At 38.4% G+C, this 15,496-nt stretch overlaps 1 protein-coding gene across 7 annotated transcripts in view; it reads left to right on the forward strand.

Annotated features, from left to right (window-relative positions):
• Window positions 1-14,045, forward strand: part of Slc16a12 (solute carrier family 16 member 12) — an 81,039-nt gene extending 66,994 nt beyond the window's left edge. For 4 of the 7 annotated variants that reach the window (XM_078038481.1, XM_078038487.1, XM_078038472.1 and 1 more), the window contains 4 exons: window positions 2,908-3,125; window positions 4,729-5,308; window positions 7,449-7,708; window positions 11,364-14,045. In XM_078038481.1, the coding sequence (XP_077894607.1) occupies window positions 2,908-3,125; window positions 4,729-5,308; window positions 7,449-7,708; window positions 11,364-11,626 (1,321 nt within the window). In that variant the 3' untranslated portion in view covers window positions 11,627-14,045. Of the gene's footprint in view, window positions 1-2,907; window positions 3,126-4,728; window positions 5,309-7,448; window positions 7,709-9,647; window positions 11,130-11,363 lie in introns of those variants that run through there. The other 3 variants (XM_078038506.1, XM_078038497.1, XM_078038502.1) reach the window with 3 other exon arrangements.
• Window positions 14,046-15,496: the final 1,451 nt, after the last annotated feature.

The raw sequence follows: 15,496 nt of genomic DNA on the forward strand, positions 1-15,496 counted from the left end.
TATAAAGAGGTAGGATGCTGATCATCATAGAACTTGTCCTGATTTGGGGAGCAGTTTACCACATTGTACATGCTTGACTTTTGTTTTACAAATGCCACAGCATCCTTTTTCTCCAATCCAGTACACAGTCACTGAATAGCACCACGAGTCATTTCTATATGCTCTCCTAAGTGAGAGGAAAGAGTGTTGTTGCCATTACATCTCAAGTCTTGGTTTGCATCCCATTCCCTTCCCAGAGGGTTCAAAATTTGTCTCTCAGATTTTATCTTTTCATGCATAAATCTTCTTGCTTAGTAAAGTGTTGGGGAAGGATAGGATTGTATAATCAGGAGCTAAAAATATTCATTCACTGTGGCTATAATTTCATTCAAGAAACCTCAGAGGTTCTTTTTAAAGGATGTAGAGTGTTCTAAAAATTTATGGAAACCAACATTGCATTGGTATAGAAGGAGAAAACAAACTTTGATGTTTTTCTTTTTATAAATTTCAATCACAGTTAGCAATTATTAAGGTTTCTAAGATCGGATTAAATTGGAACAATCTTGTGTATGGCCTAGACTCACTTAATCCTTTCACTTAGAAGAGTTTCTAGTACTCTAGAAAATTTATTTCTTCAAGCCATGTCTCAGTGGCAAAAGAGAAATATTGTAATATTCAAAAACTCATATCTTCATCTGATTCCATTCTAGTTTCTGACTCATATTTATTTTTAGGAAAAAATGTATATTCTCAGGAGTCAATTGAATTGTACTGAAATGTATTTCTTGGGAAGAAGTTGAGAGCAATTGTAGAACTAAAAACAGATTTCATGAGAAAATCAATTTGACTTTTTCAACTAATAAAAGGTCTTAGGAGACCAAAAAATAATATATTTTGGCTTTGGAGCCTGACATTTTTTTTCCCTCTTCAGCTATCACTTGATTTGAGGGTCATGTTGTTAGTTACAGCATTTGCATCAGCTCGCCAAGAGGCTGTCTGTCTTTCTCAGAGGATATGGGTGACTCATTTCCCTCACTGTTATCTTTTGGAGAATATTTGTAATCCCCCAAAGAGGGGTAAATGGCTTTAAGTGACCGATGACTATGTGAAACTTTGAGGGTCATGTCAGAAGCAGTGTATTTAAGCTCTGTGCAGGAATGTGAGAGCCCATATATGAATACAAGCTAAGTAACTCCACATCATGTATGACCACAAAAGTGGGAAGTTATACTCCATGTATATATGATATGTCTAAATACATTCTACTGCCATATATAACTAAAAAGAACAAAGAATTTTTTTTATATAATTTTATTTTTTTATTGGTTGTTCACAACATTACAAAGCTCTTGACATATCATATTTCATACATTAGACTGAAGTGGGTTATGAACTCACAATTTTACCCCAAATGCAGATTGCAGAATCACGACGGTTACACATCCACAATTTTACATAATGCCCTATTAGTAATTGTTGTATTCTGCTACCTTTCCTATCCCCTACTATCCCCCCTCACAAAGAAATTAAAAAAAAAAAACAGAATGTCAGAGCTGTTGTTATACCCAATTATATATTCTTACCTGCTCACCAGGTCAGATAATACTAGAACATCAGAGTTTAGAGTATGGACAAGAGACTGCTGAATCACATCTGGGACACCTGCTGGGCAAAATTTGCCATATGATGAACAGAGAAGTGAACCTTATTCATTGAGGGTGTGTGTGTGTGTGTGTGTGTGTGTGTGTGTGTGTGTGTGTGTGTGTGTAAATTTTGATATAAATTTTGTTACTTTCCAACAAACATAGTAGGGCAACCTTGAGAATTCTGTATGTTCTTCAGAGATTCACTCATTCCTCTTCTCCAAGGGTTATATACATATATAGCTGATGTCTGAGTCTACATGGACATTGCAGTCCACCTCCATTTTAAACCTGCTCGATACAGAAATGATCATATTATACGGCTGCCCAAAGCATCAGCTTTTCTGATTTTATTCTTAAGAGTTCTGGTGTCTGCATGAATTTTTCTTCAGGAAACAAACCACCCAGCTTTCCTACCCATCAATCTTGCCATTGTCTGGGAGACCAAGGAATTATAAGATGAAATAACCCCATACTTAGCGTCAGTTGCCCTAAGCTGTACTTCTTGGTGACCACAGGCAGCTATATACCTCTTTTCTGGCCACATGCAGCTTTAACTAATATTCTATAAGCCTTGAGGCCAACACAATTCAGATTTACTGGCAAATAGCAGATGAAGTGAAGCCAACTAGAATGTCACCATGCATGTAAAACAATTTCCTTAGAATTTTCTAGGCTTTGATCTCTCATCCACATGATGGCAAGCCTGCATGCAGTGCCCGATGGAGAGATTTATCTTGCATTTTCAACCTGGTCTTCTGCTGCATGACATTGCTGGTGGCACAGGGCTGCCCACTTTCTTTCTCCATCAATTAACTGTCATCAACATTGCTGATGGTGTATGCCAATAGTACATCAAAGATCCTTGTTCAAGTGACATGTAATTTAAGTAAAGAGTTTATCTACTGTTTAAAAAATACCCTATGGTCCTGGGACCGTGGCTGTAATGGAATGAAGATAAGGAAGAGGTACTGAAATGCAAGGCGGGCCGCTTGAGTTTTATACTGGCTCTGTTGCTTATTCTCTGTCTGGTCATGGACAGGTCACTTCTCTCTGGGCCTCAGTTTCCAAAGCTGTAAAATCAGTGAGGTGGGCTTGGTGCTTTAATGGTTGATTGTTAGGGTTGTGGTTGTAGCCCAGTGGTAGAGTTCCTGTCTAGAATGTGTGAGGTACTGGGTTCAATCCTCAGTACCACATAAAAGTATATAAAATAAAGGCCTGAAAATGTTGTATCTGCTTAAAAATAAGTAAACAAACAAAGGTTAATTGTTCTCTGCCCTGCCAGTGCAATACCACAGCCTTCTCACAGAGTCCACAAGACATTTCTGTTGAACCTCTTTTTTAAAATTATTTTTGAAGCTCCACTTGGGAGTGCTGTCAGTAACCACTTATCCTGTCAAGTGGGAATCATGCTGGGTGGCTTGCTTGCATCTACTGGTTTCATCCTGGGCTCATTTGCCACCAGCCTGAAGCATCTCTACCTCACTCTGGGAGTTCTTACAGGTAAGGGCGCTTTGTGCCACTCATCTCACCCTCTTCCACTCAGGTGTTGCCAAGCATACAACAGAGCAGTGATTTTTAATATATTCATTGTGTTAGATGCACAGTTTAGCTGGCCTAGGCTATGTCTGCCTACCTAGCAGTTAAACAGAGTTGCAAATGCTATTGCACTACCCTAATGAAAATGTATCACCACCTTAATTCATCCATAGGATAAAAGTAACTATTACTTTTCTCTTCAGCATTAATATATGGCTGAGGTTCTGTATTCAGAAGAAACGAGATTTTACTCAGCACGATATAAGTTTTCAGCAATGGTCATTCTCCTAATTTCTTTGCTAAGACATTAAAATACTATCTGTGTTTAATCTGAGTTTCCCTTGTTTTATGATGAATATCATTATCCAGTAAGTAGGAATTACCAATTTAAAAAAGATAGCCCCTTGTGAACATTCCTATATTACACATAATTTACATTACAGATAATTTATGGCACCATTCTCAGTGTTATACAAGCATTGCTTCAGAGAATCAATAATGAATTCCATGCAAAGAGAAGCATCACATGTACTTTCCATAAATCACACTTAAGGGACTGTGTCAGATCAAGATGGCGTTGGTTGGTGGAATTGGAATAGCAGTTTGCTCATCATTCAGAGGAGTGTGGAGAGTAGCACCCACTCTTATCTGGGTACTGTGCATGGATCAGACCAATAAAGGATGTAACCTTCACAGGAGGCTGTAAATCAAGCTAAAGAAGATATATCCATCCCTAGTAACCTGAAGGGCCTGACGGCTAAGTGATCAGAAATCTTTTACCAGGGACTATCCTGGTTTTTAGCTCTGAAAGTCCCATATCCAGAAACCCCTAAGTCCAGGCAACTCTAGATTGCTGACCACCCTGCACTGTAGATGGAAATAGATCTGAGGGGGTTTCTTCTTTCCCTTCTCTGACATTCTAGATGCTATGAAATCTAGGCTTAAAGCACTACTCATTCTCAGGGGCTTTGTTTTGAAACTCTGTTTGTGATGCCTTGATGTGGCCAATTACTCTTAAGGAGGACCAATCAAGTCCGGATCTTAATTTAAAAAGTAACAGAAGCTGAAAACCTTTAGAAATCTCTGGACTGTCAACATTTTTTTTGCTGACATTAAGGGATATTTGCAGATTGCTATGTTCATAAATAAAGTTGGCATGATGTTTCCTGACTATATGATGCAGTCATATATGTTATTTCAATCCAAACTCCAGAGTGGTCCATATTATCAATGTTGCATCTTCATAGGCAGTGAAGATTACAGATAATTTATGGCACCATACAGATTTTCTAATAAATTCCAGTTTAGTATGTATGATGATTTTTAACTTCTTCATTTAAAGTTGCTTAAGAAATGATATTTTTCTAAGAAGAAAGTCACACATATTCTGTATTTTGAAAATTATGGGTGACTGGTGAGGGGAGACTCATTTTCAGCTTGGTTTACAAAACAGCTTTTAAAGGATTTTGCAGAAGGTGCGGCTCTCTATAATCCAGATCTTCTGAGATGGCTTCTTCCACTGGCTGCTCATGATGTTCCAGCACTCACAGAGTTCTCTTTTTCCCAGGTCTTGGATTTGCACTTTGTTACTCTCCTGCGATTGCCATGGTTGGCAAGTATTTCAGCAGACGGAAAGCCCTTGCTTATGGGATCGCCATGTCAGGGAGTGGCATTGGCACCTTTGTCCTGGCTCCTGTGGTTCAGCTCCTTATTGAACAGTTTTCCTGGAGGGGAGCACTTCTCATTCTCGGGGGCTTCGTTTTGAATCTCTGTGTTTGTGGTGCCTTGATGCGGCCAATTACTCTTAAAGAGGACCGTTCAAGTCCAGAGCAGAAATGTGATTGTCGAACTCAGAAAGAAGACTGTAAGCGGGCAGCTCCTTATTCACCTTTGACCAAAGAATGGGCGCAGACCTGCCTGTGTTGCTCTTTGCAGCAGGAATACAGTTTTTTGCTGATGCCAGACTTTGTTGTGTTAGCCGTCTCTGTTCTGTTTATGGCTTACGGCTGCAGCCCTCTCTTTGTGTACTTGGTGCCTTATGCTTTGAGTGTTGGAGTGAGTCACCAGCAAGCTGCTTTTCTTATGTCCATACTTGGGGTGATTGACATTATTGGCAATATCACATTTGGATGGCTAACCGACAGAAGGTAAAATCCCTGAAAACACAATCAATCAGTTCCCCACTAGGGGACCTTGAGTCTTGAACTTCCTCTCAACCCCTGACACTACAGAATACCTACATCTGAAGAAGTTTAGCAGGTCCTTGATCTCTGAGGGCCACTCCCTAGATCGTGGGTTAGCAAGGTTTTTATGTAAAGCAACAGATAGTAAACATCTTTTAGGTTTGTGGGCCACGTGGTCTTTAGCACAGCTACCTAATATGGTGTTGTAGCACCCACAGACAACATGTTAACAAATAAGAGTAGCTGTGTTCTGTTGAGACTTTATTTATGCACACTGAATTTAGAATTCTCATGATTTTTACATGTCACCAAATATCATTCGTTTGATTTTTTCCAATTATTTTTAAATGGAAAAAAGTCATTCTGGGTTCACAGGTAGTCCAAAAACAGGTGGCAGGCTGGACCTAGCCAAAATTTGCCTACCCTTGTTCTAGATGGTTTACAATGTTGAGTCTAAGTTGCAGAAGCCAAGGGTAACTACAAGTCCTTGCAACATATTTAATTCCATCCCAAGTAAATGTTGTCCTCAAGCAAGACAACTTCTGGCTGGTGTTATGGATTTAATTTCTTTTTAAGTACCCCAGAGAGGAGCTGGGGATGTGGCTCAAGTGGTAGCGTGCTCACCTGGCATGTGTGTGGCCCGGGTTCGATCCTCAGCACCACATACAAACAAAGATGTTGTATCCGCCGAGAACTAAAAAATAAATATTAAAAAAAAAAGTACCCCAGAGATTGACTTGCAATGGGAAGAAGAGCAGAATCCAGGCAGGAGGGCCAGATACCATAATAATCCATTATCTGTAGCCACATATTTATGTTTGACAGTGAAAATAGTAAGCAGTTCTAAGTAGACTTAGAAACCAAAATGATAAGAAACCTACCAAGTAGTGTCTTCAGCAAATGCTCATCTGTTTGGATTGAAGTGTGTAGGTTACTCATGTCTCCTAAATGAAGGACTCTTTATACTTAAATTACGACTTGGGAGAGCTATGTCATGAAGCTTCTCACAAGTTATGTCTTTGATAATTAATCAGGTTCCAACTGCCATTCTCCAGTGTTATGAATACAATATTTAGGAGTAATTCCAGTTGGTTTTTTTTTTTTTTTTTTTGGGTGCTGGAAATCAAACCAAGACCTTGTACATGCTAAGCAAGTGCTCTATCACTGAGCTGCACCTCCAGCCTCTCCACATTTTTAACTAAGGAGGAAAGGGCAGAGGAAGGGAAATCTATAAACAGCAATTCAGTGAGAAGCAGCTTATTGTAGGTCTGCAGGAGGATCTCTAGTCTGAGACACGTAAGACATAAGTTCTTATGCCTGCTCTGCCCTTGATTAGTCCTGTGACCCAGGGAAAATCACCTAACCCTCAGATGCTCAAGGGTCTTCACATGTCAAATAGATCAGTGCAATGTTTACTGGTCAACCTGATACCATTTTGTGAGGCTCAAATAAGCTGGGAAGAGAAAAGTGTTTATAAAACAAGCTGCTAGAATTGACATTGTAAGAGTTTTTGAAATAATTGGTGTTGTGGATGGGTTTGGAGTTACAGAGGAAAAGTAAAATGGAAGTTCCACTCACTGGGAAAGTTTTAAAATAAGACTTAGTTGTAGTACAAGGCCTTTGTCATCTCTGGCAATTCATTTTAATGTCTTCATATTTCAATTTCCCCTTTGTATAGCCACTTGAGTTATATGCAGATACCAATGGGTAACATATCTAAAGGATTTAATATGGTAGATGGCTAAAAAGTATTAATATCCTGACACTCTGCATATTTCACAGCTACCTTTAGAGTATCTATGAAATTGGTAGCCTTCTCATTTTAGAGTGAAAGAATTTGAAGTTCAAAGTAGGCAGAGTAGATGATAGAACTGGTTTCCATCTTCCACCTTCCTTATTTTATAGCACATATTTTTTCTACCATACTGTGCTTCCTGGGAAGATAGAGTACTGTATTTGCATATGCCAAAAAAAGACAGGAATGTGTAATGGGGGAGCCATCCCTATAAATAATTGCAATGCTTACTGCTGCATGGCTGTGGTTTTAAAGCTTCTTTATAGCAACTGTGCATCCTGCACTCATTCTTGTTTTTCAAATCCACAGGTGTCTGAAGAATTACCGGTATGTTTGCTACCTCTTTGCTGTGGGCCTAGATGGGCTCTGCTATCTCTGCCTTCCAATGCTTCGAAGTCTCCCCCTCCTGGTGCCTTTCTCTTGTACCTTTGGCTATTTTGATGGAGCCTACGTGACCTTGATCCCAGTAGTGACTGCTGAAATAGTAGGGACCACCTCTTTGTCATCAGCGCTGGGTGTGGTGTACTTCCTTCATGCAGTGCCCTATTTGGTGAGCCCACCCATTGCAGGTAAGTGTTCAGAGATCCCCCAACCACTTTTGTCTTATTGATTGCAAAGAGTGAATCCCTCTTCACAGACATACACGATGAGGATTTTAAGAGAGTTGAGGAAGAATGAAAGAGAACAGGATGCAAGAGCCACCCCAGAACATCATGATCTTACCCACATTCTTGTTTTTTCCAACCATATGGGAACTTTAGCCTTCCTGGAAAGAAAAAAGTCCCAAATTAGCATCTCCGTTCCATTCCACACTAATCATGGGAGCAATGGAATGGAGCAGCTGTTCAGATTTCTAAGTGAGTAGAGCACATTCAGAAGGAAACCTGGTGGGAGGATAGGGTTCCAACAGGGGGCAGTGAGGATGAAATGGGAAAGTGCTGGTGGCATAGTGGGGTGTTTTGAGTGACAGGCAAAGAAGCTGCGCTTTATGTCCTTCAGAGACTGTGGACAGTATTAACGTTTTTGTGCATGGGGGTAATGGTAAAAAGGATATGACACTAGGTTCCAAATAATTACTAGGACAAAGAAAATGAACATGAAATATCTTACTAACAATTATTTTCTTTGCAAATTATATTGGTAATCCACTGGGTTAAATGAAAATATATTAAAATCAATTTCTCTATTTGTTTAAAAGAGAGAAAGAAGTAAAGGAGTACCAAGATAACATATTCTGTATCTTCACAGTAGTACTATATATCCATATTTATATGTTGTCATTTTTTATATTTATGGTATCAAAATTCATATTACTTTAAACTAAATAGGGCAAATTGTACCATATATAAATTATATCTCAACAAACATGACTTTAAAAAAGAAATCTAGTTCATGAAGTATTTTAACAGTATTGGGCACATACTAAGTTTTTATAAATACTTATATACTAAATATTTATAACCTGATAAATAATGGCTATTATTATGATTCATTAAAACAACCAGCATCAAGCTGTTTCATAGTGGGGTAGGAAGGAGGAGCATGAGAGGAATAGAGGAATTCCAGATAGGGCAAAGGGGTGGGAGGGGAAGGGAGGGGGCATGGGGTTAGAATTGATGGTGTGAATATACTTTGTATACAACCAGAGGTATGAAAAATTGTGCTCTATATATGTAATATGAATTGTAATACATTCCATTGTCATATATAACAAATCAGAATAAAGAAATAAATTTTTAAAAGGATATTTTAGAAAGATGTGATCTAGCAATTAATCCAGTGATTTAGGACAGAGGCAGTTCAGATTCCATTTTAATAGTTCAGGAATCAATTGATAGAGGCTTAAACTAGGGTTGCTGCAGGAGAAGTGGAAATTAACTCTGGGGACAGGGAGGAGATTTGAAAAAATATAAACTGAATTCAGCATAGGGGGATGAAGGGGAGAGAAGGAAGTGAAAGATGACTTAGAAAATAATGTCGTGATTGAAAGTCAGGGAAATTGGAGACAGTGGCTTTGTCTGAAAAATAACAAATTTAAAGTTGAGATGTATTGAGATATCTGAAATAAATAGGTGAAAATACTCAAAGGAGTTATTCAAATAAAATATGTACTTTAGGGAGTGAAGAGATTTGGATATACAGATTTGGGAGTCATCAAGTAAAGGATCTAGCTGTAAAATGCTAGCCAGGTATAGTGGCGCATGCCTGTAATCCTAGCGGCTCGGGAGACTGAGACAGGAAGATAGCAAATTCAAAGCCAGCCTCAGCAACTTAGTGAGACACTAAGCAACTTAGCAAGATCCTGTCTCAAAATAAAAATTTTTTGAAAAGGGCTGGGGATGTGGCTCAGTGGATAAGCACCTCTAGGTTCAATCCCTGGTACAACAACAATAAAAATCTGTGAAATGCTATAGAAACTGGGAGCATGATCAAACAAATAATTCCACAAACATTTACTGCATGCATTAAACAAGTAATCTAACAAATATTTATTGCTTTTATAACCAGCATGGTGTTTGGCACTGGTGATTCAGTAACAAACAGGTCAGAACCTATTTCTTCTTTCTGGAGCACATGGTGTAGACCAGTGATTCTGGGAATCCTGCATCCAAATTTCCTAATACCTTTGCCAAAATTTGTTGCAGATTAATTTGTTGCAGATTCTTTGAACTTTTCACCTAAGATCTGAATCTTTCGGGGTAAATTCCAAGAATCTGCATTTCCAACCAGCTTTCTTATGATGTTCATGAAAGTAAATGGTCTAGATTATTATCTGTCTAAATTAAAACCAAGAGTGAACAAGATAGGCAAGAGGAAAAGGATCCAAATACTTGCCTAGGAAGAAGGGAGTTTCTTGAGGAAGGCAGGATTTCTGCTATTTGCTGCTATTGTGAATGCACAGTTTAAGGTTATTTCCAAACCCCAGGTGAAAGTTCCTTATCAGTCTAAACTCCACAATATGGGATTCCGAGTTTAGTCTTCATTTTTGGAAACGGCCCTCCACATATTCCCGTGTCCTCTCTCCAAAGCTAATTACAGGGCTTACCAACTTTTAGGAACAATATAATTCTGCTACATATCACAAAACCCAAATGAAATTGGGATTCCTGGACCTTTTTTCCCAATTCTGGCAAATCAGATATTATACACATTAATGGAAGTTAAAGGATTAAGATGTGAGTTCCTGTCATAATAATTTTCTTGTTTATTTATCTTTAAATGAGAACTCTCCACTCAGTCTCTATTTGGTACTTCAGAAATACATGTGTAAATCAGGTGATAACTAAAATGTTTGAGAATAGCTGAATTGTAGAAAACTTTATAGGACATAAAACAATTTCTACAAATACCATTTTTGACTAGTAGATTTAAGATGGGCAAAAGGAGAAAAAAATACTTCTCTGGTAGATTTCTTGGCATGTAAGCCAAATTTGGAGGAATTTAAAAAAAACTTTATGTTAATCACAAAGTAATTATCTACCACAGTTCAATTTTATCACACTTATTCTCTAATCATTTTAGTCCATATTTTGCATATCATACACCTGGTTTTCCTCAAAATTTAAACCAGGATAGATGTTGAGATTAATTTGTTGCAACAAGAGATAAAGGAAGTAAAAACTGTGCTTACAAGTGTACACCTTCAGAAGTATGCTTTTGCAACATCTATGATGGTCTGAAATTCTGATTTTCAAACTGGATGGGATATAATATAATTTTCAAACTGGATCCAAATTAAGATTTGGACATTGCTCCACAGCCTATTATATTATTTAAGATAGTTGTGGGAGCTGGGAATACCACTAACACTTAATGTGATAATATTTTCTTAATCCCCTGAATTATCCCAGCTTCAATAATCTGAATGATGTTGAAAGTCACAGGATACACAATAAAAACTTAAGTTTTTATCTTTTCTACCAGATTTCCTGGGTTTACTAATAACTAATTCTTACTGTGTGATTACTAAGTACACAGCACCATTCCAAATATCTCACTTAATAACGACAATCAATTTGTTTTTAGAAGTTGCCCTAAAAAATAGAATGCATTTCTCAGTTGATGCACAATATTTTTAGGCGGTCTGCTTTTTGTCTCAAAATTGTCATGTTAGCACTAGCGATCTATTGTTATTATCCTTACAGATTATTCGATTTGCGAGTGGGTAAAAGCAGTGATTGAATTTTCAACTTAAGGATGTAATTTTGCTGGTGTCTGTTACAGGATGGCTGGTGGATACAACTGGCAGCTACACTGCAGCGTTCCTTCTCTGTGGATTTTCAATGATCTTTAGTTCTGTGTTGCTTGGCTTTGCTAGACTTGTAAAGAGGATGAAAAGAACCCAGCTGCCATTCCTTGCCAAAGAATCTGATCCCAAGCTGCAGCTTTGGACCAATGGATCAGTGGCTTATTCTGTAGCAAGAGAATTAGATCAGAAAGATGGGGCTTCTGTGGCTACAGCAGCTCCTGGTTACAACCTCACATGACCAATGGCCTTCAGCCTGGGAATCTTTGGGGCTGATGGAAGAAAGGCCACCAGACTGGCATATTTCTGAAGCATTTTATTTTGGCAGAAGTATTGTCTTCTAGGGAAATCATTATTATTGTTTTGTTAACATATTTATAAGGGAAAATAGAAAAAAATAAAGAAAGCTGGACTAGCCTAGAGTTTCTTCATTTGTAATTTGGACTTGTAATACTGCTCTATGGGGAATGGAAGGAGTTGATAGTGTTGGCTGTGATTAAGGGTAGTTCCAAGGCATAGCCAAAGCAAGTGACCTGGCAGCAGCACTGTAATCCCCAACACTCTGCTCCCATCTCCGCCCCCTTCATCCCCCCTCAGAAGGCAAACAGAAACACTGACGCGTGGGATTGCTTACCCTATGCAGTTTGCAGAAGTGTGTGGGGGGGTCATCTTGGGTGTGCTGGCAGAGTGTGAAAATGCCAATCCTTTTTCAAGGTGGAGTTCCTCATTAGGGTTTTAAACAGGGTGGTTAAAGCATACTTGAGATTCTTGCAAAGGTAATGATTAATATAAAAAGAGACCCCCCATACCCCTTTCTTAGTCTTCCAGCTAGCCCTTGCTTCTGCCAATGGGTAGATATCACTTTGAGAATCCATGAAATGCCATGGTTGGAATGGCATCTTAAAGGGTAGCTGGTAAGATCTGTTTGAAATTGCTTGAAATGGAAAGCTCCTTTCCTAAGACTGTCCCAGGCACACACCTCTGTTACTATCACATACTAACTGTAAATTCAGGAGGACCTGTCAAGTTACAAGGGCAGCCTTTCTATCTTTTCTAAAATATTAACTATGCCAAAACTCCCCACTTTTTTTCTTCAGAGTGAGGGGAAAAAAAAAAAAACAACGCTCATTTAAACTGCAGACACATTTCTGCTAGGGACAGAAAAATGTTGGCAGTATTCCAACTGAGCAGGAATTGAATTCTTGAATCAGCAGGTCTCTGGTGAGCATTTTCTTTGCAGATCAGACATTAGATTCATCATTACCCAGAAGAGTACTTGGGGGATTTGAACTGAAAAATATTACCCTAGAGATATTCTGAAGGTGAGATCCTGTGTTCTTGGTGCAACGCCTAGTGCCTTTCATCTCTTTATGGATAATAACTAGAAACCTAACCCACTGGATTATACTAGTTTATTCATCCCCCAGATACCCCACTTTCCTGTGTTTTGGGATCATTTCTGAGTTTTCAGATCCAAGAGGAAGGTTTTGGATACAGAAGAGAAAGGCCAGGTCCCCCAGTTTATCTCTAGCTGTTTGAAATTCAGAGTTGTAATCTCAAGTCCCAAGTCATGTCAGATCTATAAACACAGATGAGTTGTATAATTACAACGGGGGTGGGGGGTGTGAGGTTAATTATTAAAGAATTTAAAATCCAAACTTCAAAAAAATATTTTGACGCCAAAGACCATTTAGCCCACTACCCCTCAAGAGGCCTCTCCAATGACCTGCCAGGGTTACAGGAATTAAAACAAAGAAAGGGGGAAGATTTGAAGTTGGCTGAAGAGTCCTTGCTTGGAACTGGATTATTTCACAAAATTAATTGTTAGTTTATTGCCTGCAGAATGAGATACTGGCTTGATTTAATATTTCATAATTGTTTTCCAAAAAGAAATATGAATGTTGTCTGTTATCTCTTTCCACAGTTTGAGAATTGAGTTTTTGAATCCATGGAATTTGTCATTTGAAAATTTTAAAAATATTTTGAAAAAAATCTGTAAAAAAAAAAATCAAAGTTAAAATGAAGTTATATATGTTTGGAATAGCACTTTACCTTAAATATCATTTCTTAAATCTTTAAGCCAAATATTTTTAAAAATTTAAGTAGCTATAAATACTCATACATATTTTTTCATAGTGATCACAGTAAAGTTTTTGTTTATGTGCTTCTATAATATAATTTCTCTAAAGTATTTATGAAAAATGAGCATAATGAGAGGTTTTAAAGATTTGTATAAAATGATTTGGGATATTGTGACTTTGTACATGCATAAAATTTGCATTTTACTTTCTGTCCTGGAGCAGAATTTTCAGAAAGCCAGTCAGAAAAATGTAGATCCACAATATTGCCATCTGCTCAGAATTTTACTGTTAATGTTCCATATATTTATATGGTTTATTTCAAAACTGAAGAATTCATGGGAATGATGTATTTTATGGGATCAAGAACAAAACTGTAGTAGAATGATTCTACATCTTGAATATTTCTTTATATCATTGTAAATTTTACTTTGGAATTGACTGAGTAGAAAAGCAGAAAAAATTATCTACTTTTATAGTTGTGCTCTACCTTTGGGCCCTTTGTTCAGATTATAATTTCACTAATAAATTAGATATGTATGCTAATATTTTCCTATTTCAAATAAAATGAGTTTATAGTCATATGCTTGGAACAATTTTTTCCTTGGACAAAGGGTTTGGACAGGATGGTGAATGAGTTTCTCTGGTAATGCTAAGATGTAGGTAGGCGATCTATGCTGAGGGCCATTACCAAGTAGGAATGACGCATCGAAATTTCCTTGCCAAGTGTACCCCATGCTGCTTAGAGGACATTCGATGGGACATTGCATGCATGCTTTAATAAGGTGACCTTGCTCAAGGACCAAGGCAGATCCGGGTTTAGAGCTGATCAGGTTTGAGGAAGTAACCGGCTCCTTGAGTTTAAGGCGTTGCCAGTTTAAGATAATGCGTTTTAGGGAAGTTGGAGGTTGAAGATTATTGCTGGGATTAGGGTGTTCCTGCTGCTTGTTCCCGTTGAGTTCTCGTGAGATTAAAATGGGATTTGGAGATAGCCTCGTGAAGTAGGTGAATGGTGCGGGAGACGGCAGAACGCGATTGCCCCTGGACCTGTGTGGAGGTGGTGTGAGAGCTGGAATAAAGAATTGCTGTTTGAATCTACAAAGCTGTGTGGTGGCTCGTGATTCTGGTGCCAAGCATTGACCTTGGCAGATCTACAAAATTCAAACCCTTTATTGAGTACTTCTGCTGTGCTAGCTACTCTACTAGGTGCTTCCTATGCATTGTCTCATTTAATCCCTTCTAACCTATATCATTACAGTTTTGTAGATATGGTAACTGAAGCACCAGATCCCACAGGTTAGCTGCCATTGTGCTCCAGTGCCGGGACCAAGATCCTGTAACATTGGAGTACTGTTCAATGCTGGAACCTTTGGTGCCTGCCTACTCGGATCATCTTTTGTGAGTTCAAGAAGCCATTATGAAGTAGGCTCTCCCTTGGGCAGATAAAAATCCTTTGATTTATGCTTCAACTTTCCAACCAGCACAGAAGGGAAGATTTTAGATTGGAAATTTCCAAGACTTTTCCCAAGAGGTCTCATCAAAGACACTACTTCCAGCTAATTTGCTGGTGACTGACCCAGGCTTTTCTTTGGGAGTTGGGGGATGGAGATATTGGGGAGCATACTTTTTCCCCAAAGTGAGTTCCACCTTCTGAGTGACCTAAGGCATGCCTTCCCAGTCAGCAGTGAGTTCTTTCTGAAGTGCCTGCGCCATTGCCAGTGTCTATTTGGCACTCACCTTCCTGGTCCTGAGAGATCTAATTCTGAAAGTATTTATTGAAATGAAATAGTATGAATTCAGGGTAGACATCAGAGTATCTCTTCTCATGCTTCAAAGTTTGAGTCTTTTTAATTTTTTTAACTCCACCAGAATATATATTTTTATACCTGTTACCAGAGCGCTAAAAGTCCGTCAGTGACAGTAATTGTGATTCTGTCTCATAGTACACAGAAGTATTTGGTGGCAGGATTGGGTATTAAATAATGACAAAAAGAATGACATTTAAAATAGAATACTTCACTAACGAACATTCC

This window comes from Ictidomys tridecemlineatus, chromosome 1 (genome assembly GCF_052094955.1).
Source record: "Ictidomys tridecemlineatus isolate mIctTri1 chromosome 1, mIctTri1.hap1, whole genome shotgun sequence".
In the NCBI taxonomy this organism is placed as follows: domain Eukaryota; kingdom Metazoa; phylum Chordata; class Mammalia; order Rodentia; family Sciuridae; genus Ictidomys; species Ictidomys tridecemlineatus.